This window comes from Capra hircus, chromosome 5 (assembly GCF_001704415.2).
Source record: "Capra hircus breed San Clemente chromosome 5, ASM170441v1, whole genome shotgun sequence".
Lineage (NCBI taxonomy): Eukaryota > Metazoa > Chordata > Mammalia > Artiodactyla > Bovidae > Capra > Capra hircus.
The window spans coordinates 15389385-15413971 of NC_030812.1; the positions used below are offsets into that span (position 1 = coordinate 15389385).

Sequence of the window (24587 nt, forward strand, 5' to 3'; positions counted from 1 at the left end):
AGTTGAGATAAATAGGAATCACACTTACTTTTTACAATCTGGCTGCTATCACACATTTGAAAAGATTAGTTTTTCTATTTGCAAGTCAGAAGCTCATAAAATGACTAATTTAAATGTGATGCAAAGAATATAAAATTTCTTGCTATATTTATTAAAGTGCCCTTGAAGTATTCTGTCACAAAGATGCTCTAACAGTGAGAAGAAAGTAAGCATAATGCTCAAAATTCTAATATGATCAGTTAAGTGAAAATAAAGCTTTTTAGACCTCTGTTGTGCTCCCTAGTGGCAGGAAAGCAAATTCAGAGTACATATTTCACATTTCTTTGCTAGTTAATTACACTGTATACACAAAACTTTCCTCAAGTGAGTCGTGTTCAGTGCTGTGTGGCATGTAGACCTGTAAAACAAACTAAAAGTAATAAAAATATCAGCCATTGTTAAATTCCTAAATATTAAATTACATGAATGACTATTTTAAATTATTATTAACAGTTGGAAATTGGTCCTTCTTCTTAGGGGTAGGGTAAAATAGAGTAGCCAATCCCATAGACACATACTATAGGGAATAAATCAACTCCCTGTAGTAATCAAGACTTCTTTTCTAGATTGTTACTATCTGATATGTTTCAGAAGTGAGCAAGTCTCAGACCCCTTAACCTCAAATATTCACATTTCTAACAGCACCGTCTTTTCAGCTCACGTCATATATCCTGAAATACTTAATGCAAGAAGAAAACTTCATTCCAAAAGACATTTTGAGCAATTTTCTACTGATAACCCCGAGAGGGAATGAGTGTCATTGTAACTCATGTGAAGATGCTATCTTAGAAACAGGACTGGTGGACAGTGGTTATTTAGAATTGGCTCCTTTCCAGAAGCGCAGTCTCATTTTGGGGACTGTCATGGGGAAGAAATCTGATACAATGGTGAGAGACAGTGAGAAGGGGGTTACAGACGGAACAGAATGTGCCACCAAGAATGAATGTCAAAGGAAATGCAGACAGAAAAAGAGGAAAGTATCAGAAAACAGCAGTCAGTGATACAGCAATACATGCCTGCTAGCACATAAATGATTTATGGATGGATTTTGTAAACATGAAATTCTTTTTCTAAAACATTCAACCATAAGTCAGCATATGTAATTCAATCATCTTTTCAGTTACTTGTATAGATTTTACGATTTGTTAAGAAATAATACTCTTAGAGCTACTAGTCTCTCTTAAAATTCGTTTTCTCTCCTTTCTCTAAATTTTCTTGCTTAACCTAGTGTTATAACTGATTCTCTGCTTATCTTCCACCTCCTTTCTTCTTCCAGAGCATTGACAACAGTATATAGCAGAACTATATTATTCCTGAAACCACAAAACACTTGTTCAAAAGTGTGGATTATCAGAAAAGAATCCTAACTCTTTAACAACTTCCAAACCTAAAGAATTACTGACTTTAGGCATTCATCCTGGAGATTTTACTCACACTAGAAATAACAGATCTTATGCTTCACAAAATCAGAATGACAACTTCTTAGAGTCAGAGAATGAGAGGAAATGGGGGAAAGAATAGTACTGGAAGTTCTTTTCCAGTATGCTCTATATGGAATTGCTTTTGAATGACTCCTTTTGTGCGTCATTAATCTGGAGCAGCGGTGGCAATTAGGGAAGATGTCACTGTTCCTGGAGGTTCAGAAGTGGGGGGGAGGTGTGAGGGGACAAAGGAAAAGGGGAGGAGGAAGTGGGGTGGGCTGGAGATGAAGGGTACATCGTGAAGAGATAATCTCTGTGTGCTCATGACATCATCTCCTGCATGTATATATATAGGGAATGGCCAAAGCATCGCTCATAGTTCAGTACTTCCAAAGTCAGCTGTGCTAGAGAGCCCCCTTCAGCCTGTCCCTGACGTTTATGAACTTGGCTTGCTAGAAGGCTCAACATGATGGCAGGAATGAAAATCCAGCTGCTGTGCGTGATGCTCCTGGCTTTCAGCTCCTGGAGTCTGTGCTCAGGTAAGCTCAGCTGCATTTCACAACTCCTTGAAATGAAATCTTTTTCTGTTTTTGCAATGTGTTGTTACTAATGTTAATGTATCTGAGGAGAAGAGTTTCTCCCTTATTCTGATTTGCTTTTTAGTGATAGAAACTGTATGTTTTCTTTCTCTGTCTTTATGATTACAAGAACTGAAAATTTTCCTTTCCCTTTTAAAATTTGCTAGGTAATAAAAGGGATTTCAATAAGACACTTCATGTTCCCGTTTGCAATGTAATCACTAGGAAAAAAAATGTAAAACTTAAGCTGATCTAATAAAAAGTACAGAAGTGGTGCCTGTCAAAATGCAAACTCATAATTCAAACTGATTCTATTTGAAATGTTTTATATCATCTTCATTCACTCTCTTAAGACATGGTGGCTTCTCCCTTTCAAAAATTATTTTCTTCATAGTGTGTGTATTAAGATAAAATGAATATTGATGTTTAATGAATCAACAGAATAAAGCATTATTTGTAGAAAATGATCTCTAGGAAAATACAAAAAAATGCCAAGCTTTTTTTAAGAATATATTTTAAATAACTTTTTTTCTGTGACAGGTAGACATATTACAAATTTCACGATTTTCTTGCATGTCATTTAAGTTAATACATAATGTAACTAGAATATTATTCTTATATTGATAAAAATTATTTCCCTATAGTGTATTTTGCATGTGATAATTAAGAAGAAGTCATGCATTGCTAAATATCTATTAATAGCTTACCTTGAAAATAAATTTCAAATTTTAGAGAGTAATATGAACTATAATGACTGCAATATGCTCCAATTAATGTTTGAAAAATAATTGAATGATCATATCAAGGTGAAAAAAAAAAACAAGGGATAAGTTTAGCAAAAATCATTTAACTTGTTTTATACTGTAATGTCATAAATATGACACTGAAATGTTTAATTCAAATTCCTGCTCTGATTTTCATTTAGTGTTCCATAACATTATTTCTATTACCTTATGTATTTTCCAAGATTTTCTTCTCTGTGAAATGTTTATTAGTGGAAGCTGAAAGGGTGTTCTAAAAAATATCAGAAGTCCATTTTCAACACTCTTGTACATGTATTGGTGGCCATCTTTACTTTTGCTTAAATGATTTTTTAATAGCCTGTGATAAAATTACCAAGTACACATAATTCTAAATCCTTGTTAATATAGAGAAACAAATCTTTCAAAGTGTGTTTTGTAAAATAGCATCTCAAATAAAATAAATCTCAGTGTCTTTCTTATTCCAAAATTATCAATAAGTAACTTCCTTTGGTTTTGTCTTTAAAAATCATCTTGTACTTACCTTTTCATTATGTTGCTTTGAAAATATCAATATGTATATACTCTATATATATATGTAAACTACTGCCAGTAAAAATTAACCAGCATATTTGATGACATCTTTGTAGTATAATCAGGTTTTATTATCCTGAGATTCAGAGATTTAACAACTCCAAATCATCAAGAACTCTCCTGGCATAAAATCATGTGCCTATTTTCATAAAAGTGCTTCTATTGTTGTGTTCTGTTAGCCTAAAATAAAACTATAATTGTTTTTTTTTTTTAAATATTATTATAAGGAGAATAAATACATGGCAAAGACAATAAACTTCTAAGACAAAGTTTGTTGAGATTGATCTTAAATATTCAAGTTATAATTATACGATATGCGGTTATGTAGTAAACATGTGCTTTTGATTTTACTCAGATTCAGAAGAGGAAATGAAAGCGCTAGAAACAGATTTATTGACCAATATGCATACATCAAAGGTAACTTTTTCTTTCTTTCTAAACCAAAGCCTGAAAACATATGAACTCTTGTTATAAACATGGTGTCCTCTTCCTATAGTAATAGCTTCCCATTGAGACTGAAAAGCTCATTGGGAAGCATTTCCTTTTGGGGGAAACTGTTCCTTAAGTTCAAAGAACTTAAGGGTATCGATGTGGCAGGGACAGAAGTTTAGTGATATCAATCACTATGTTGCAAATTTAATTAAGTAGTCCCATATTATTTGTGTGGAAATCCTCTCTCCATTTCAATCACATTATATATGATGAAAGATACACTGACTTCAAGTTAAAGACATAGATGAAAATTAAGCGACATTTTTTGCCTTTTGTTTTGCTATTGGGGAGAGTGAAATGGAGTTCCTAAATTAAGAATGAAAGTTTGTGAAATCCATGAAGAAATGAGACAGAAAGTAAAGAGCAAAGACCGGCAAACAGAAACCTGGAGATCTAAGCCTGCAACTGTGACTTGTGAACAATTTGATCTTCAGCAAGGGGGCTAGTTAACAATGCTTGCCTTTGTATCCTCGTTTTCAAATGTTGGGGTGGGAGTTTATGATCTCCTAGTTGTTGTTGATTAGTTGCTAAGGTGTGTCCAATTCTTTTGCGACCCTTAGGCTGTAGCCTGCCAGGCTCTTCTGTCCAAGAGATTTCCCAGGCAAGAATACCGTAGTGGGACATTTACATGAAGTCCTCCTCTGGATTTAAATTCTCCGCATAACAAAAATGTATTGGAACCTGCTTATTGTTTGTATTGAATCAGATAAAACTTTGTACTGGACCTTTTTATTCCTCTCTTGGGATCTTGAAAGCAAGGTTTTTAGACTCCAGCCTATACCTAAGAATAAAACTCAATTAGAATATCCCCAGGTACCACGCTACTACACAATTTTGATTTACCCAGAATGAAATAATCAGAATATATCTAAACGTAGAGTTAGAGAACAGGGTTCCCAACCAAAAGATGTTTCTCAACAAAACAAAACAAAACCAAAAATCAAAAATATATTTTGAAGTGAGGCCCCTGTGTAATCGCTGTTGTAACACAGGTCCCAAAGTTGAGGACCCAAGATTCCACAGATGCTGTGATTAGAAAGTAGATGTTCAGAATTCCTCCTGCCACCTCAGGTCTGCCCTAATTAGATGATGAAAGATATGCTGGGCAGATATCCAGGGCAATACCTCTGGCATATAAGTAGAATTATGTTCAATAGTGGATGTGAAGGGGAAATACCCATTTGTGTGTGTGTTTAAGAGTGTGAGGCATTATTATCTAAACGCTAACAGACATTTTCTACTATGGTCCTTAAAAGACATTTGGGTATTTCCACACTTGTCCAGATCTATAAAAGTCGAACACATTGAAACCAAATTCTACCATAACTTGTTAGACTTCCTATCGCAAATGATCAAATTTTATTTAGTCATTAAAACTCAGTGACCAAGTATATTTAACTTTAAGAAAATAGATCCTTTGGTTAATATTCAATCAGAATATCCATGACTACAATCACTTCAACTCATAAATAGGAAGACAAGTGAAGTCAATAGTCTTATTTAAATAATGAAGCAGATTAGTATGCCTTAGTGTCTTGGTAGAGATTTTGCCTTTATGATTTCAAGTTTAAATTGATAAATAAAGGTCCTAAGTAATCTCTAATATGTGTTATGGTTCAGGGAGTGCTAGCTACTTTGCAAAAACATGGGAGTGGTTATGATTCCTTCCCTGATGAAGATACTGCAAGGGAAAAGCAATTCCAGTATATGGTATGGTTTAGTTTTATTCTTAAGAAAAATACATAGCAAAAGTGTAGACACAAATATATATCTCTCTTTCATTCAGTTATAGAATATATCTTTAAAACAGATCATGGAAGAAAATTTGAATCCCATTGCCTCTTTGAAATAAGTAAAATACAGACTACAATGAAGAAGCACTCAGAAGTATAATTATCCCAATTTTGGTGCTAAAATTGGAACAAAAAGCTCATTTCTTGCTTTGTACAAAACTACTACCACTTATTTCTCTCTGATTCAATTCATGTTTGCTGTGGGTATTCTATGCAAATAAGGACTCTAAACTTTTGACCATTTTAAGCAAATTACTGTATTTCAATTTTTAAAAGGATAGTATTATTAAGACTATTTATTAATTAGTAACACTATTAATAATTCCATTATTAAAAGCTTCCAAAAACTCCAGCTTTCCTCTTTCCACTCTAAAGGTAGAATATGTGAGCAGTTTCAATTTTAAAGTAAAACTGTTTAGACACCGAAATGTAGCAACAGAAAGTCAAGAGAAATGGCAAATTTTGACGAGAAGTGGAAGATAAGGATTTTTTTCTCACAATACAATTCTCTTCATTACTGATCCTAGTGCTTTGATATAGATTTATTAAGAAAGAGAACTATCCACAGTATGCAGAAAGGTCAAGTTCAACTCCAAATACAACAAAGGCAAGTGTGGGTTTCCAGCCAAGGAGCAGGGTTGGAGTGGGGGGTGGGGGGGGTCAGTGTATGGAAAATTACTAAAAGGAAACTCTAAATCTAGGAGGATTCTTGCTAGACTACTCAGCAGAATTCTAGGATGATCAGATACCAACAGTGAGGCATTTTTACCAACTTGACTCCAAAGGATTCTTGCTAAAATTGGACTCAGTTGGATGAAGGACAAAGGCCAAGTTTGGGACCTCATCAGGAAGAGGGTTCAGGGTAGCCTGACTCAGATTTCATCAAAGAGAGAGTCTTTGTCATTTTCTTGAGCAAACTATTTAAACCTCATAAGAAATGTTCTCAAATATTAGTGCCTGTCTATTTAGACACCATATGGTCCAAAGCACTCTCTCTGCTATGCTTCCAGAGTATGACAGGGGCTAAGGTGATATTAAATAGTAGCACTAAGTGTTACAGTGACTGTTTTAACTGGCAGAAGAGAGCAAGATGCTTTACTGTTTTCTCAACCAAAAATTAATCAGACAACACAAGTCCTGACAAATAATTGATGAATAAAGCATTCTGTGGCTAATTAGTTTGAGGAGCATTGGATATTATGTTGGCACAATTGAAAAGTTGGCTTCCCTGGGGGTTCAGATGGTAAACAATGTGCCTGCAATGCAGGAGACCTGGGTTCGATTCCTGGGTTGGGAAGATCCTCTGGAGAAGGGAATGGCTACCCACTCCAGTATTCTTGCCTGGAGAATTCCACGGACAGAGGAGCCTGGCTGGCTCCAATCCATGGGGCTGCAAGCAGTCAGACATAACTGAGTGACTAATATACACATATACTAAAAAGTTTTAATGAATATTTGCAAGCAAAAAATTCTGGGGATACTAAATTCAAGAAGCTTTTAAGTTTCCTTTAAACTCAAGTTTTCCAATTTACTTGACAGCAAAACTCCTTTTCAAAAACAGTGAGGACAAAGCTAGTGTTTTAAGGAACATATTCAGACGATCTCTAAAGAACTTTCTGGATATAAAATTGTAGCGTTGCCTTAATTAGCAAGACGTCAGGTGTTGCTGCCACAGAATGGAGCATGTTGCCTCTTAAGGTTCCCATGGCAAAAAAAATTGAAGCAGTGGGCTAACAATCATGTTCAAGGGGCATAAGTGAAAGGGTTTCCAAACTGGTTGGAAACATTATAGTGAATATCTTTGTACTTATAAGTTTTCATGTCCCTAGGATAAAATCTTAATCAAAAGGTATGCATATTTACAATTTTAATACATATTGCTAAAAACACTTTTCAAGAAGTTATTGCAAGGTTTACTCAGACCAACAAATATTTGGAAGATAAAGTGTTGTTCCTCCATATTCTCATAAGCACATTGAGTGTACTTATACTTTTAGGGTCCTTGATTTGCTAGCAGCCAAGCTGAACGTCATTCCACATATTTCTGTTACAAATTTCTTCTTTGATGAGTGATTCTGTGCCTGTCTGCTCATATTATTTGCCTGAGGCTTAATTTTTTTTTTTTTTTACTTTATTTTACTTTACAATACTGTATTGGTTTTGCCACACATTGACATGAATCCACCACGGGTGTACATGCGATCCCAAACATGAACCCCCCTCCCACCCCCCTCCCCACAACATCCCTCTGGGTCATCCCCATTTTTATGGAATATTCCCCAGTTTCTTTTTGAAGAGCTCCTCCTGTGTTAAGTATATTAGCATTTTGTGACAGCTTTTACACTATATCTTGCTTTTGATTTTAGTTAAGGCTGTTAGCATTCTAGAGACAATTTACAAATTTATGCATGTAAAATTATCTTTTTCTTTATGAATTCTGGTTTGGCTATTTGCTTAACAATATTTTTCCAAATTTATAAAATAAATTCTATACATTTACATATTTTTATTTTTACTCATATTTATCCCATCTGGATATTGTTAGACTATAATATATCAATAAAAGTTATAACTAGATCTAAATCCAGATTTCCCCTGAACCAACTGTCTCAAGGACTTCAAATGCACACTTTGCTGTGTGCTTTTCAATCATATGGACTTGGATCAAAGTTTGGACATTATATTCTTTTGAGTTTAATATTTATTCTTGCTGTATTGATTTACTCTTTGATTCAGTCCAGTTCAGTTCAGTCGCTCAGTCATGTCTGACTCTTTGTGACCCCATGAACTGCAGCATGCCAGGCTTCCCTGTCCATCACCAACTCCCAGAGTTTACTCAAACTCATGTCCATTGAGTCGATGATGACATCCAACCATCTCATCCTCTGTCGTCCCCTTCTCTAGCCCTCAATCTTTCCCAGCATCAGGGTCTTTTCAAATCTGTCAGTTCTTCGCATCAGGTGCCCAAAATATTGGAGTTTCAGCTTCAGCATCAGTCCTTCCAATGAACACCCAGGACTGATCTCCTTTAGGATGGACTGGTTGGATCTCTTTGCAGTCCAAGAGACTCTCAAGAGTCTTCTCCAACACCACAGTTCAGAAGCATTGATCCTTCAGCGCTCAGCTCTCTTTGATCACTCTCTGATCACTCTCTGACTACTCTCTGATCACTCTCTAATTACTCTCTGATCACTCTCTGATTACTCTCTGATCACTCTTTGATCACTGAGCTCTAAGATATCTTTCAATATCTGGCAGAGTAAGTCCTGCCTCATGACCTTTTTATTTTCCTAAATTTTCTTGGTTCTCACACATTCATACTTGGAAATTAACTTCATAATTATTTCCCTACACTCCCTCTTCTTCCAGTCTCCCCATATTTTCCAGATTGGTACATTGATTTGCAACTGCACTGCATTTGGAAAATAATTCAGAGTGAATTGATGCCAATAGAATTGATACTAATATTTTTGAGTCTTCTTATCACAGCTTTGTGTTCATTACAAAAAATTTTTTATGTTCTTTAGAAAAAATTGGTGCTTTTCTTCATCTGTGTCCTTTGAGGTTTATTAATTTTTATAAGTTATTTCACATTTAGTTTCTCCTAAAATTGACAAATGAGAAGGCTGTTTACTATGGTAATAATGATTTCATATAGGGAGAAGGCAATGGCACCCCACTCCAGTACTCTTGCCTGGAAAATCCCATGGACGGAGGAGCCTGGTGGGCTGCAGTCCATGGGGTCGCTGAGAGTTGGACACAACTCAGTGACTTCACTTTCACTTTCATGCATTGGAGAAGGAAATGGCAACCCACTCCAGTGTTCTTGCCTGGAGAATCCCAGGGATGGTGGAGCCTGGTGGGCTGCCGTCTATGGGGTCGCACAGAGTCGGACACGACTGAAGCAACTTAGCAGCAGCAGCAGTAGCATAGGGTCTTATTAGAAAAGGATAGCTAGTTTAGAAAATATTATAATTTTCAGATAAATAAATTAGTCAGCTTTGATGGTACCTATGACAACTATTAATGTGTGGAATAGATTTGTGGTCTCACAATACTATAATTGCCAATATTTATTAGTATAATCATAGTTGCTGTTCCATTAGACACTAACCTGAAGTATAATAAAGAGAGAGTGGTATTTGAATATTTTCACCTGTGCTGTATACATATATATTTATGCATTTCTACTTACTGTAATTTCTATTTTCTTTCTTGCTTTGCTTGTGTATGTGTGTGTTTATGTATGTTAGCTAAAGCCTTTGTTAAATAGAGGATATGAAGTATTTGGAGCTATTCAATTTTGTGATATGAAGTTACTAAGCTAATAACAGTGTTAGGCTAGAGTAACAGTTAGATCCTGAAAGGTAATGGGTTAGCACAGTAGAAATTTATTTCTAACTCATACAACACAAGGTTAATTACAATAGCTATTTCTTTCTACATTTCAGATCAGTAAGGCAAGTGTTCCCTCTTGGAAAATGAGCCTGCTGAATGTCTGCAGTCTTATAAATAACCTGAACAGCCAAGCTGAGGAAACAGGAGAGTTTCATGAGGAGGAGCTCATTACAAGAAGGAAATTTCCTGCTGCCTTAGATGGCTTTAGCTTGGAAGCAATGTTGACGATATACCAGCTCCGAAAAATCTGTCACAGCAGGGCCTTTCAACACTGGGAGGTAAAACGAAAGAAAAATATTAATATGATTATGGTTATACTAGTTAACTCTCATTTATACTGATTGTTTTAATCCTGATAATTATCATAACAGGAAGACTTACAAATATTAAGGAAGAATAAACCATGTGTTGAGGTTAACATTCCTTCAGATCTTCAAAATGTTTTGCAAATATTTGAAGTTTAGCAAAATATCTCTTCTTTGGTCTTTAAAGGGGGGTCTATCTTCAGGCAGATTTGATCCACATGCTTTTATTGTGGATGGCATGCTTAGGCAACTTTTGGTGCTGGTGGTGATAGTGGCATACTGACGAAATTTAAGAAACTCAAAATGTTTCCTTAGAAACACTAAGTCCTGTGTGTTTGTTTATAAATAAACATAGGACACAAAAGATTTCATTTGTATTTGAAAATATTAGGTAAATAAAACTGGAATAAGTGTATATATATATATATAATTTCCATTTATACTTCTATTTCTATTTTAATTGAATGTGTGGGTTGTGGATTTTAATCATCCTTAGAAGCTGAATTAATTTGATTTGGCTAATAAAGCCAAATTTCACTATACAGAACTACAGTGAAGGAATGGATGTATATTATACACCTCATGTGTGAAATAGATACCTAGTGGGAAACTGTTGTTTAACACAGGGAGCCCAGCTAGTACTCTGTGATGACCCAGAGGGGTGGCATGGGGGTGGGTGGGATGGAGGCTCTAAAGGGAGGGGATATGTGTGTATACTTATGGCTGATTTGCGTTGTTGTATGGCAGAAACCAATACAACATCATAAAGCAATTCTCCTCCAATTAAAAATTTTAAAATGAAATTAAAATTAAAAAAATACTATGCTGGTGACTCACCACCTTTGGTTTGAAAATATTTGGAGGAGAAATGGAAGATGAAAATGCTTTAAGAAAATTTGTAATTTTCCCAACAAGGGAAACATTTCTTTCCGATGAACCCCTAAGAGAAGTTTACTTCATGTTTCATATTCTGGGCTTACATCAACATCAGGGATCTGAGGGTCTGAGGGTGCCTTTCCTGCTAATATCACCATCTCTGTAACGTGCTATCACAGAGATACCCTGTAGAAAAGAGGAAATGCGGCGCAGAACTTCTAGTATTTATTCTAACTTGCAAACAAAAAAAGTATTCTCCAGATTAAAATAAAATGAAAAAACGGTTTTTAATTTTTCTTGCTAGATTGTTTATCCTCTAATTCCAATTCCAGTTAAATGATTTTCTCTTTAAAATGTTATGTCAATAAAACATGGAAAATTGGGAAATGTCAATTATGTGCTCTTTATTCAGAAAAAAAAAAAAACCCTTAGTAAACTATAATACACAAAAATCAGGTGCACATAAGATTAAAACTTTTGCTATTTGAAATGTTACAGAGTGATTTCAAATGAAATGATGATATTATTCAGAATGTGGTGCAAGTAATTACAGACTATGTGCACAGAGAAACAAGAGATTAAGGAACTAGATTGTCTGACAGTAGCTGTTTTCCCTTCCCTGAAACTGAATAGCTGTGGGTTGAAATGAAGTATTTGTGATATGATCAATGCATACAGATTATGATTAAAACCTTAGTCTCCTATTAGTACTAATTATAGTCACCCCAAAGTTTAGAAGACAATCACAAATATGAATATAATTCTTATCTTGAGCATTAGCATTGATTTGTTTAAAAATCTTATGGAAATCATGTGCAAAACTCTGGGAAGAGTTTCTAAATATCTTATGCTGGTTGAACATTTTGAATCAGAGCAGTACTATCTGAAAAACTGTTTGGAACTAATTTTAGAATACAGTGCGTTCAATGAGATATTAGGCAAGATTTTACATGAAGATTAACTCCCTTGAGTTTTTGAATGTGAACTTGATTTTAATGATTAATTAAAGAAGCACAAGCTAAAGATCTTTAACACTTAAACAGAGCCTTCACATATGTTAATTCTAAAACAGCTAAGCAAGTAGGCAGAACAAGCATTCCTCTCTCTATGACTGAGAAATGGATCTCTAGAATGGCTTTCAATTCAAATCATTAATTAACAACGCAATTTAAATTTCTATTGACCTTTGAGGCCAAGCTTGGTTCACTAAATTCAGATCTCTATATTTGTTGTGACTTATGATATATTTCCATCTTTTGATCTATCATACATTGAAGAAAAATACTGAAAGTAACTTTAAGTGAATTTTTTTCATTTGGAGGTAGTAATATGGCCTCGACAAATAATAAAAGTTTAAAGCTAGCTTAATGAACTAGGAAGAACACTGAACAGAGAACAAGAAAAATCATGTTTTCATCCTCTCAGCCACCTGTATCTACTTGTCCTCTAGCAAAACACTTAATTGCTATGAACCACATCATCCACATATGTCTTATGTCTGAATGCAAATGAGATAAAAGGTAGATGAAACACCTTGAAATGGAAGACTTTAATGCATGTAAGTTTGATTCATATTCTGTCTATCTTGCAGTTGATTCAGGAAGACATTCTTGATGCTGGAAATGACAAAAATGAAAAGGAAGAAGTGATAAAGAGAAAAATTCCTTACATTCTGAAACGGCAGCTGTATGAGAATAAACCCAGAAGACCCTACATACTCAAAAGAGGTTCTTACTACTACTGAGAGAATAAATATTTTATTTACATGTGATTGTGATTTCTTTTAATGAAATATCATTATATTTGTGTGGAAATGTGGCAGAGCACAATTATTTTGTCTCTTCTACAGTTGTGGTTTATTAGATGTGATTTTTTCTGTATTACTATAAATTGGACTAAATGTTTAAAAATAAATCTAGATCTTGAGCATGAAGTGTTGTGTATAATTGGAGTAGATATTAATTAAGTCACATAGAATGTTTTGCCATTTTGCAAAACACTTAATGGGTTGTTGAAGCAGTTAAAATGTTTGCCATTCTAAACCAAATTAAAAGAGATTAGAATAGTTTTACCGCAAAGTCTACCCTACCTGTCATTAACTCAGAACAAAGTAATACTTGTTTTATTATTTGAATGTTTCATTGACCTGAAACACATGCTCTTTTCCAAGACTCACTCATTAATCTCAGATATGGGGAAGGTAATAGCAGTATAAAATAGGACCATCTTCAAAGAATGATTGATGAATTATTGTTAATTATGCTTATCCTAATGAATGATCTTAGACTGAATTTGTTTTTCTGTTAAATGAACTTGGTAGCTAATAAAAAGACAACAGCCATCAGAACTATGTTTCTTTGCAAATTTACTTCCATTAGAATAGTGACCCTTATCCGCTTTTCCCCCTCACATTCAGTAAATGATAGCTTTATTTTTAACTTCACTGAGGAATTTGTATGACTAATATGTTTCCCACTTAGGAGAACATTTCTGAGGCAAAAGGAATACTTGAAATGACTCCTCATAAATTTCCTTTAAGACTGTAGTTACGGTCTCATAAATCCTCACAGTCCTTCCAACCCACCATTAACAGTGGTCTAGACTGCTGCTTTGACAGGTGGCCTATGAAGACCTCTATACAGCACTGCAACCAAGTCCCATAGTCTTCTATGAAGGAAGATTACCAGGTTTTGAGTTATTCTGGAATTAAGGAGTTTTGAGAAGTCTGTGTCCTTTAGTTGAGAGCACTCTCTCCCGTAGGCTAAACTCCACTTAATAAGATTTAAGTGTAGCCCACCAATCTCCGAGTTTTTTTCTGGTAAAATCATGATTTCTCATAACCACCTCCCCACCATCTTTTACAATCCTATCAGCTTCAACATTAAAAAGCACTCAAGGAACTGATCCTAAAAAGGAAACTATTCCATAGTGCTTAGGAGTGTCCACTGTGGAGTCGGAACGCCTAGCTTCAGCCCCACTGTTCACTAGTAGTCTTGGCCACCTCTCTGTTTCCTCAACTACAAAATGTCAGATCTAGGTGAGGGCAAAGTGGTCGGATATGGCATAAAATGCTTAGAACAGTGCCTGGAATATATCAACCGCACTACATTTAACAGTTCTTCTAGCCACTTTCATACCAGTTTTCCTTTCTCCTTCAAAAAACCACAGAGCATAACACAATTTCATGGTCTAACCCTTGGTGTTTTGAACAACGGCTGATCTCTTATTACTTGCTTCATTCGTTATCCATGAGAAGTTTCACCTACGTGGGCAAAATCCCCCCACAATCGCCCTCCTCAGTCCCTGACATCTTCATTTCCAATAATAAACAGTTTAACCATTTCATCTCATCCCATCATTTCCACAGTCATACTATAGAACTTATTATACTCTCAATAAATTCAACTTCTCCAAAAATCTCGGTTTCAGACACTCTGCTCACTCTATCCACGTCATCTTCTCTTTTCAGTTCATATAATCTATCGTTCTCACGCTACCATTTATGATCTTACTGAATCTATTGCCCACCTCTGTTCACTTTTCAACTACTAATCACACTCTCACTTTGCACTTTACTTAGATTTTATCATCCAAAACTAAAATCACTATCTTACTACCCTCAACATCCTGTCCTTCCACCTTATATGAGCCTGTGGAAACACCATTAGTTAAACTGAAATCTCCCCTTGATTCTGGCCTCACCTGAGAAGCTGAACACAGCTGGACAAAAACCCCCAACTTGTTGATGAGACACACTTCAAATTTGTGATCTCCAATCTCAAGTTGGGTCCTTAGTCCTGCCCAATATCCCTATTTCATTTGCCTGATAAATTTTGCCTCTAATTCTCTCTGCTGGTTGTTTTATATCTTATCTTTTTCCCTGAATTGCAACTCTCATCCTTCTCCTCACATTTGTCAGAAGTCTTTCTAATAATCTCACCTAAAATTCAAAGCAATAAGGAGAAAATTATATCGTTTCCCTCCAACTGAATGTTACAATCCCCTAGCATTTCCCTTTACTCTGTTCCATTTCAATGGAGGAACTGTCTCTTCTCTTCTGAGGTTCACTGCTTCAATTTCTGCTTGTCAGTAAATGGTCCCACCACCTGCTGAGGTAAAAAAAAAATCTAGTCATGATTCTTAACTCTTCTCTGTAACACGCCACCACCCAAGTGGCTCAGAGGAAAAGAATCTGCCTGCCAAGCAGGAGACATAGGTTTAATCCTTGTGTGGGGAAGATCCCCTGGAGAAAGAAATGGCAACCCACTCCAATATTCTTGCCTGGACAAACCCATGGACAGAGGAGCCTGGCAGGCTACAGTCCATGGGGTCTCAAAGAGTCAGACCTGACTTTGTGACTGAGCATGCACTCACACTCTTTAATACGAACCGGGGATTTCATCTATTAAGAGCTTTTGCTGCTTTGCATTCAAAAGACATCTCATATCTGTCTGTTTCTTGCCACATCATCCACCATTATTGCCTTAATTTGCAAGTTTCCCCCTCTTGCAGGACTGTGACAGTTTCTTCCTAACCACTTTCCCATTGCCTTTCTATTTATCTACATGCATATAAAAGAATAAGGTTTTAAAAAATATTAATTAGATTGTGCCATATGTCTCTTCTCAACCCCCCACAATGTCTTTCCATTTCACTTTGAATAAAATCAAATGTTGTCGTGAAAGGCCTGAAATGCTCTGGTATTTGTCTAGTCTATTGAATTCCACTCATCCTCCTCTGGTCTCAGGGCTTTCCTGGTGGCTCGGAGGGTAAAGCATCTGCCTGCAATGCGGGAGACCTGGGTTAGATCCCTGGGTTGGGAAGATCCCCTGGAGAAAGAAATGGCTACTCTCTCCACTTCTCTTGCCTGGAAAATCCCATGGGCGGAGGAGCCTGGTAGGCTACAGTCCAAAGGGTCGCAAAGAGTCAGGCACGATTGAGTGGCTTCACTTCCTCTGGTCACATTGGCCTGCTTGCCATTCCTTTAACATATCTGGTTTGTTCCGCTCCAGAGCCTATACAGATGCTGAAACTTCTTTTCTGGAAAGCTCTTCTGGCTAAAAATCTTTTTCCCTGTACACAGGACACCCACTAAAAGACAAGCCTCCCTTTTCATAGGAATGCCTAAGTTAGAGCCAACAGATAATGGGTAGAAAAAATGTAAAAATATAACTTGTGGCTCTATTATAACTTAAAGAGAAACTTCATTCCCTGAACTTTGACTTTTTCCTTATTTTGGTTTTTTCTTGGTCTTAAATGTGAATTTATTTTAACCACACAAATGAATACCACTCTCTTGAAGATGACATTGATTGATAGAGCTTAAATCCTTTAACAATTCTGTGGACCAAATCTGCCTCACCACCCTGGATCAACCAGACTGTTACTTGAAAGAGAAATGTATTTCTAACTTATTTCAGGCACTGCATTTTTCAGCCTCCTTGCTATGCCTCAACCATTATTTTAATTGCTACGGTCTTCTCCAGAGCTTCTCATAGTTTATTTTTCACATCATTTAGACCTCTGCACATGTGATATGCATACAGTAAAGACCTTTCTTAAATTACCTTTATCCCTGAGTCAACATCCATCTAACTTTCTTTATTTGTCCACGGCCATACTTCTCTGAATGCGTTCCATCTCATTTCATCTAACTTACTTTATTTTTCTTCATATGTGAAAAAGAAAAGAAAAGCAGCCACTGACAGCAATCAACTGGGAGTTGTCCTGGCACCAGCAGCGAGGCTATGGTGTCCTCCTGTTAAATGATTTCATAGTATAAAACTTCAGACAGGGTCATTCTAACCCTGAAGGCGAAAGACAATAAACAAGACCACTCTGTAATTGTGTCTGAGCAAAATCAAAAACAAGAACACCACAAACCACAGAAATGATCAAACATCTTCCTTTCCACATAATTTGATCGAGGCCATTTTAAGCTCTATTTTTCTACCTCTAGCGTAAAACCACCATCATATCTAGTCAAAAAATTACCCTTATTTTTCTGAAAACACCCAAAGCAGAGTAAAACCACACTTTCAGAATGCTCCTCAAATCACAAATCTAAATCCTGTATAAAAAGAAAGTGTTAGTAGCTCAGTCGCACCCGATTCTTGGCACCCCATGGACTATCGTTCGCCAGGCTCCTCTATCCATGGAATTCTCCAGGCAAGAATACTGGAATGGGTTGCCATTCTCTTCTCCAGAAGATCTTCCCAACCCAGGAACTGAACCTGGGTCTCCTGCAATGCAGGCAGATTCTTTACCGTCTGAGCCACTAGGACCCATACATATACCCTCTTATTGGGATCCCATGATTTTCCACTGAATGAGGTTTCCAGCACCGGCAAACTCAATTTTGTGGGAGTGTGCTTTCTGTGGTCTTTGGCTGGCAGGCATCAGCAAAGCACATGTCGTAACGTGAAGCTATATAGCCATGTATTTGTTTACTTGTATATAATTTCTCACCCCCACCCAAATGTATAATCTTTGTGAGGACGGAGATTTTGCCTTTCTTATTCAAAGTTGAATTCCAAGGTTGAGCACCAGTCCTGCTAAGCATGAGTAAGGATTTGTTAACAAATGAATAAATTAGCAGCAAGAGGGTTTTTCCCTTATAATAATGTGACCTAACTCAGGCCAGCTGCTCACTGCTCAAAAGCCAATAAAGAGGCCAAGCTGGTGGAAAGGGAAGCTTGCTTTATTTTGGATACCAGCAACTAGGGGAGAGAGGGAGGCGGACCTCGGTCCAAAGGCCAACTCCCCCCAGCTGACAATCAGTGGGCGAGAGCTTTTATTGTCTGAGGGAGCGAGATACATGCAGAGATAGCACAGTCAGCTCTGACAGTCGTCTTGAAATTGGTCATAGGTGGGCTGATCAGCATCATTTTGTTTTAGGTACACTTTATCTTCAGTTCCAGGGTCAGTGTGTTTCCATTTCTTTGAGGCCACTTCTCAGAACTGTGGCACCTTTTGTCATGACCAGAGTCTGCTCATCATGTAGTTAACTTCTCCACCTAGTGGGGGTTTCAGTGTTTATAAGATATAAGACAGCTCCCAAGTCACGGCTCAGAATATTATCTATAGCACCTGAGAAGGAATAAAAGATCCTTGACAATGCTTAATGACTACATTAATATTATTTGGTCTTTTTTGACTGTTTTCCCTTGTTTCTGCATGTTCTCACTTCTTTGCTTAAACTCATTCTTTGGGTAAAAATTTCCACAGACAAAAGGCAGGCTGAAGACATAGAGGGCAAGGACCACACGGTCCTGCTCCATTTCAGTAAGAGGTTTTCCACATAGCTTCTACATATTTTTAAGCCCCAACTTAGTGATTCCACTTCAGAGGGGTTGGTTACGAGCTCAGGTATCTATACAATGTCCCTGATTTTATATGAAACAACACAGAATCTAGGTAAAAACTCACCTACATCAGTGGCAGCCTGGGAAATTATGCCTCAGTTTTTGTCTCTTAGATTCCGTTCTGAGAAGAAAACAAAAATGTCAAGTGAAATTGACAGTGTTGCTGGTCCTTGAATAACATGGAGGTTAGGGGCACTGACACCCTGTGTAGTTGGAAACTCATATAATTTTACAATCAGCTCCTTATTTATTGCATCTTCAGGTTCAACCAACAGGGACTGTGCAGTACTGTAGAATGCTGCTGCTAAGTCACTTCAGTCGTGTCTGACTCTGTGTGACCCCATAGATGGCAGCCCACCAGGCTCCCCCATCCCTGGGATTCTCCAGGCAAGAACACTGGAGTGGGTTGCCCTTGCCTTCTCCAGTGCATGAAAGGGAAAAGTGAAAGGGAAGTCGCTCAGTCGTGTCCGACTCTTCGTGACCCCAGGGACTGCAGCCTACCAGGCTCCTCCATCCATGGAATTTGCCAGGCAAGAGTACTGGAGTGGGATGCCATCGCCTTCTCTGAGTACTGTAGAATATATTCATTAAAAAAAATCCATATGTAAGTGGGTCTATGTGGTTCAATTTCATGTCATTCAGAGTCAACTGTAGTTAAAATGGGAAGGAATAGATTCGTGAAATACAAAGAGAAAGAACTACTTGAATGTGGAGGAAATAATACGGGTATATTCTCTATTATTTTGAGATGTAAAGTTAGGAACCTCTCTCTGTATTTGCACTTTTTGAGATTTCTCAATCACTGTTGGGTTAATTTGAACTATGTGAGACTTAAATTTAAATCCACTCCCTGCCTGAAGTCCACCACGATGACAGCATCAAAGGCTCCTGAACCCCTTCACCAGAAGGCATGCCAAATTTACAAGCATCCATGGAGAAGACTCTTGAGAGTCCCTTGGACTGCAAGGAGATCCAACCAGTCCATTCTAAAGGAGATCAGTCCTGGGTGTTCTTTGGAAGGACTGATGCTAAAGCTGAAACTCCAATGCTTTGGCCACCTCATGCGAAGAGTTGACTCATTGGAAAAGACCTTGATGTTGGGAGGGATTGGGGGCAGGAGGAAAAGGGGACGACAGAGGATGAGATGGTTGGATGGCACCACCAGCTCGATGGACATAAGTTTGCGTGAACTCCGGGAGTTGGTGATGGACAGGGAGGCCTGGAGTGCTGTGATTCATGGGGTTGCAAAGAGTCGGACACGACTGAGTGACTGAAATGAACTGAACTGAACTGATGGAACCATTCCCTCTGAAAGAAATCAAGAAACTAGCTGAGCAACTCCTACACATTGGGCAAATGAGACTATACCACGTTGAAACAGGTAAGAAAAGCTGAGACATGCCTTGGCAATGCAACCCAATCTTGGCACCGTGGCATACAACTGGGAGGGAATATCCAACTCCTAGCGTCACCTGCAGAAGCCTAGGATTTGGACTGCACATCTGGTGCCCTTACTTTTTACACTTCCACTTGAGGGACAGCCCCCCCACCCCCACCCCACCAACACTCAGTCCTGAAAGCCAACATGGTTTATGTCCATGAGACCTATAAGACTGTGGTAAACAAAGGAGCGGTTCTTAACAGGCATGCTCACACTTGTGCAGTGTTGGGTATTGGTTGATATGATTCAAAATCCACTTGTTTTTTGTTCTAATGAAGTTGTTTACATTGAGAAAGCTGTGTCAGGATATCATCATTAGCAGGAACACTCAGTAGCTCAGCTATTGACACGTACAGCTGGGAGCTTATTGAGAAGCACTTTGGGGACTTCCCCAAGTGGTCCAGTGGTTAAGAATCCATGTTGCAATTCAGGAGACATGGGTTTGATCCCTTGTCCCGGAACCGCCCACATGCCGTCGAGCAACAAAGCCCATAGACCGCAACTACTGAGCCAGCATTCTAGAGCCAGTGAGCCTCAACTACTGAGCCCACGTGCTGCAACTCCTGACGCCTGCCACCGAGAACCCACACTCCACAAAAGAGACACCGCCACAACGAGAAACCTGTGCACCATAATGAAGAGTAGCCCCCACCCACGGCAGCTAGAGAAAGCCTGTGAGCAGCATCAAAGACCCACCGCAGCCAAAAAATTAAGTAAATAAAATCTTTTTTTAACCAAAAGAACTTTTGTGAAAGAGTGACTCTGGCTAGAGGATTTCAAGCTTTAAATATTAAGAGGTTTGACCAGCAACTGAAAAGTGTTTAGCCTGGGGAAGGCAACGTTTCCTTGTTAATCAAAATAGCTTTCCAAAGACCTTGGGGGTACTAGCTTCTAGCTGGGCAAGTCAATTCTTTGCTGGCAGTGGTGAAAACCATGCAGAGGCCCCAAGAAGAAAATCATCTTTCCCATCAAAGCTGGCATCTTTGTACCCTAGCAACGACCCTAGCAACAACGGACTTTTGCTTTTGCACCAGCAGTTGGACATCAGCTCACGGTTAGCTAAGCCAACTCTTCCAAGAACCACACATAGAAAGGTACTCCTCCACTAAATTTGGGCTTTATTCCTTTTATCTCCCCTTGCCTGAAACAATATTGTGATTAATCTGTTGATGGTTTGGAGTAGATTATTTCTTTATTGGCTTATTAACAGACATTATCCTGTATACTATTAGCTTGTGAAATTATTACAATTTCTGCAGTGAACCTGTGGTGGACAAATTATTGGCAAAGCAGTCTGTGTCTGAACATAATTTGCTGCCAGATGAAGCATGTTTTAATACTACCTGTCCCCCAGGGCTCAGTAGAGGGAGAGCAGGCCAAACCTCTCATCTCTCAGTCTTTTCCTACAAGGGGTCTACCTTCATAATCTACAAGCTCTGCCTGAGGATCTGACTTCTAATTTTAACACACATCTAGGGCCTGATCCTCCCCAGAGAACAAAAAAATGTGGACATTTTCCTCACCTTCTCCTTCTGGCTCTCTACAGTGATAAAATGAATATCTCCCTGCTGCTACTGCTGCTAAGTCGCTTCAGTCGTGTCCGACTCCGTGTGACCCCATAGATGGCAGCCCACCAGGCTCCCCCATCCCTGGGATTCTCCAGGCAAGAACACTGGAGTGGGTTGCCATTTCTTGCTCCAATGCATGAAAGTGAAAAGTGAAAGTGAAGTTGCTCAGTCGTGTCCGACTCTTAGCGACCCCATGGACTGCAGCCTACCAGGCTCCTCCATGCATGGGATTTGCCAGGCAAGAGTACTGGAGTGGGGTGCCATTGCCTTCTCCGGAATATCTCCCTAGAAGGAGCTTACTCACACATCTGGTGCCCCAGACTTTGTAGCTGCTGCCTGACGGATGGATTCCCCCAAACCACGCCCATGCCTATCTCTATTTTGAAAGTCAAAGATAATCTTCGACAAAATCAATAAGTTTTCTTTTTCCTATTTACCTTATGCCACCTAACTTGGTGGTACCTAAAGAGTTGTCAGCTCTCACAAACATTTTCACATTTTCAACATGTATGATATTTATCTTTTCACTTTGATAAAACAAGAACATTTCTAAAGCACAAAACTCTTTGCATATATCTAACCACTCCCTAAATAATTCCAACCAAAGCTTAGCATACCCAAAGGCTAAAAATTCTATGGAACTGATATAAGAATATAATTCAGTATGGAGACTGAATTAATGGCCTGGTACTTAGTATGTCAGGGGCTTCCCAGGCAACACAGTGATAAAGAATCAGCCTGTCCATGCAGGAGATGCAAGAGATGCCACTGGGTTCAGTCACTGGGTCAGGAAGATCACTTGGAGTAGGAAATGACAACCCACTCCAGTATTCTTGCCTGGATAATCCCATGGACAGAGGAGCCTGGTGGGTTACAGATCATGGGGTCACAAAGAGTCGACATGACTGAAGCCACTGAGCATGCATGCATTTTATTGATGGAGACTTATTTTCCACCTGACAATCTGTTTGACTTAATTAGACCTCCTCTGTATCAAGTTCCAGGTTAAAAGGACTTCCGTGGTTATCCAGTGATTAAGAACCCACCTTGCAATGTAGCGAACACAGGTTTGATCCCTGGTTGGGGAATTAAGATCTCACACACTGGGAACTAGTGAGCTCACATGCTCTGGAGCTTGCAAGCCACAACTAGAGAGCCTGTGCATCACAAGGAAAGGTCTCACATGCTGCAACTAAGACTGAATACAGCCAGAAAAAGTTACGGGTTAAATTAACAACTTACTATTGCCTCAAGTAAGGGGACATGATAAACTAAAGTTGTCTTAAAATTTCCTAGTCTTTCTTATAGGGTTACAAAAATATATATACTGCTGCTGCTGCTAAGTTACTTCAGTCGTGTCCGACTCTGCGACCCCATAGACGGCAGCCCACCAGGCTCCCCCGTCTCTGGGATTCTCCAGGCAAGAACACTAGAGTGGGTTGCCATTTCCTTCTCCAATGCATGAAAGTGAAAAGTGAAAGTGAAGTCGCTCAGTCGTGCCCGACTCTTGGAGAACCCATGGACTGCAGCCCACCAGGCTCCTCCATCCATGGGATTTTCCAGGCAAGAGTACTGGAGTGGGGTGCCATTGCCTTCTCCGATATATACTAGAAACTCTAAAATCACTAAATAAAGTTTTATTATGCTACCTTCCATTACCATTCATGCTTGTAAGTAAGTTGAGGAGGGAATGGAGGATCCCATTTTAACTTGTCTGCCCTGGTTTTTCACTCAGCCGAACTCCACCTCATACTAAGATGGGAAATCTGATGAGGTGCCACATCTGGGGCAGAGTTTCTTTCTGGTAACTGATTCAGTTTTCATATGAATGATTATTGATGGCATAGAAGTACTCTTGAAGTCAAAAGAACTTGATGTAATGAATCTTTTATTTCACGGTATCAGAATATTGCAAGGTTTTAAAGTTATGTCAATGATAAAATCTAAAACTATATTGAAAATGAGTCTGAACTTTCCTTCTGCTCTGAATTCACTTAAGTGTAAAAATACCTCTAAATAAGCCGTCCCGCATCCAACACGGCATACACTAACACTTAGTATATGACCAATCTCTCCAGCTTCATCTTCCCTCACAGTCATGCTCTGTGTGTTTGCTTTAAACCACTTCGTGATTTGTGATTTTTCTTTTGTGCTTTTTGCTCCACACTTTCTCTTGCTATTTATTCTACTTAACGTTTACTTCTTGGCTTGTCCAGCTGATCATGTCCCATTCTTTTTGAGACTGAGATAAAATCTCACTTCTTGGAAACATTTTTAACCTACCCACTCACTACCCAAAGCTTAGTTAGGTCTCCTTTGTATTTGTCCCAATAATAAGGGATTATTGCTATAATTCCTTGTGTATGTTCCTGTTAGCACATTTCCTGCAAGGTCTAATAGTAAATTGCATGCTCCTCTGAAAAAAGGTCAATGCATGCAGATCCTGGTACATTTAAGAAGATTTTTGTTGATGAATAAACCATTCTTTAGCTGAGATAGGCAGTGGTTGTAACTCTTATTCTCATTTCACTCCTTTGAGGATAACCAAGCCTCTAGAAAGATGCCCCTGAGAAAGAACCAAATCTATCCCCTTGTAGATTCAACTACAACATTCTCTATGGATACAGAGATTGTACTTGTATCAGTCATCATGTTCTTATTTCACAAGGACCATGGAGCTCTCCCCAAATTTGGAGTGTCATTAGCTTCTTAATGAGCTAATGGCTTCAGGGATTGACTTATCCAGCTCAGTATGTGATAGTTCAGTTCAGTTCAGTTCAGTTCGGTCACTCAGTAAGTGGCATACAAAATGAAGTCCTCGAGAGAAAGAAATCCTACCTGTCTGATATTCATCCAGGAAGCATCTCTGACCCATCCAGGAAGCATTGAAAGTTTGCTATCCTCTTATAGAGCCCAGCTACCCTGGACAACAAATTGGCTCCTTCCACCAGGCATTGCTACCCTGATCAAGACCAACA

The 24587-nt window shown here is 38.3% G+C and overlaps 1 protein-coding gene across 1 annotated transcript; it reads left to right on the forward strand.

The window, feature by feature from the left end:
• On the forward strand, window positions 1837–13581 carry NTS (neurotensin). The gene is made up of 4 exons (XM_005679781.3): window positions 1837–1999; window positions 3728–3789; window positions 10109–10333; window positions 12828–13581. Exons 1-4 carry the CDS (start codon window positions 1927–1929, stop codon window positions 12978–12980), a joined length of 513 nt encoding a protein of 170 aa, XP_005679838.2. The 5' UTR covers window positions 1837–1926; the 3' UTR covers window positions 12981–13581.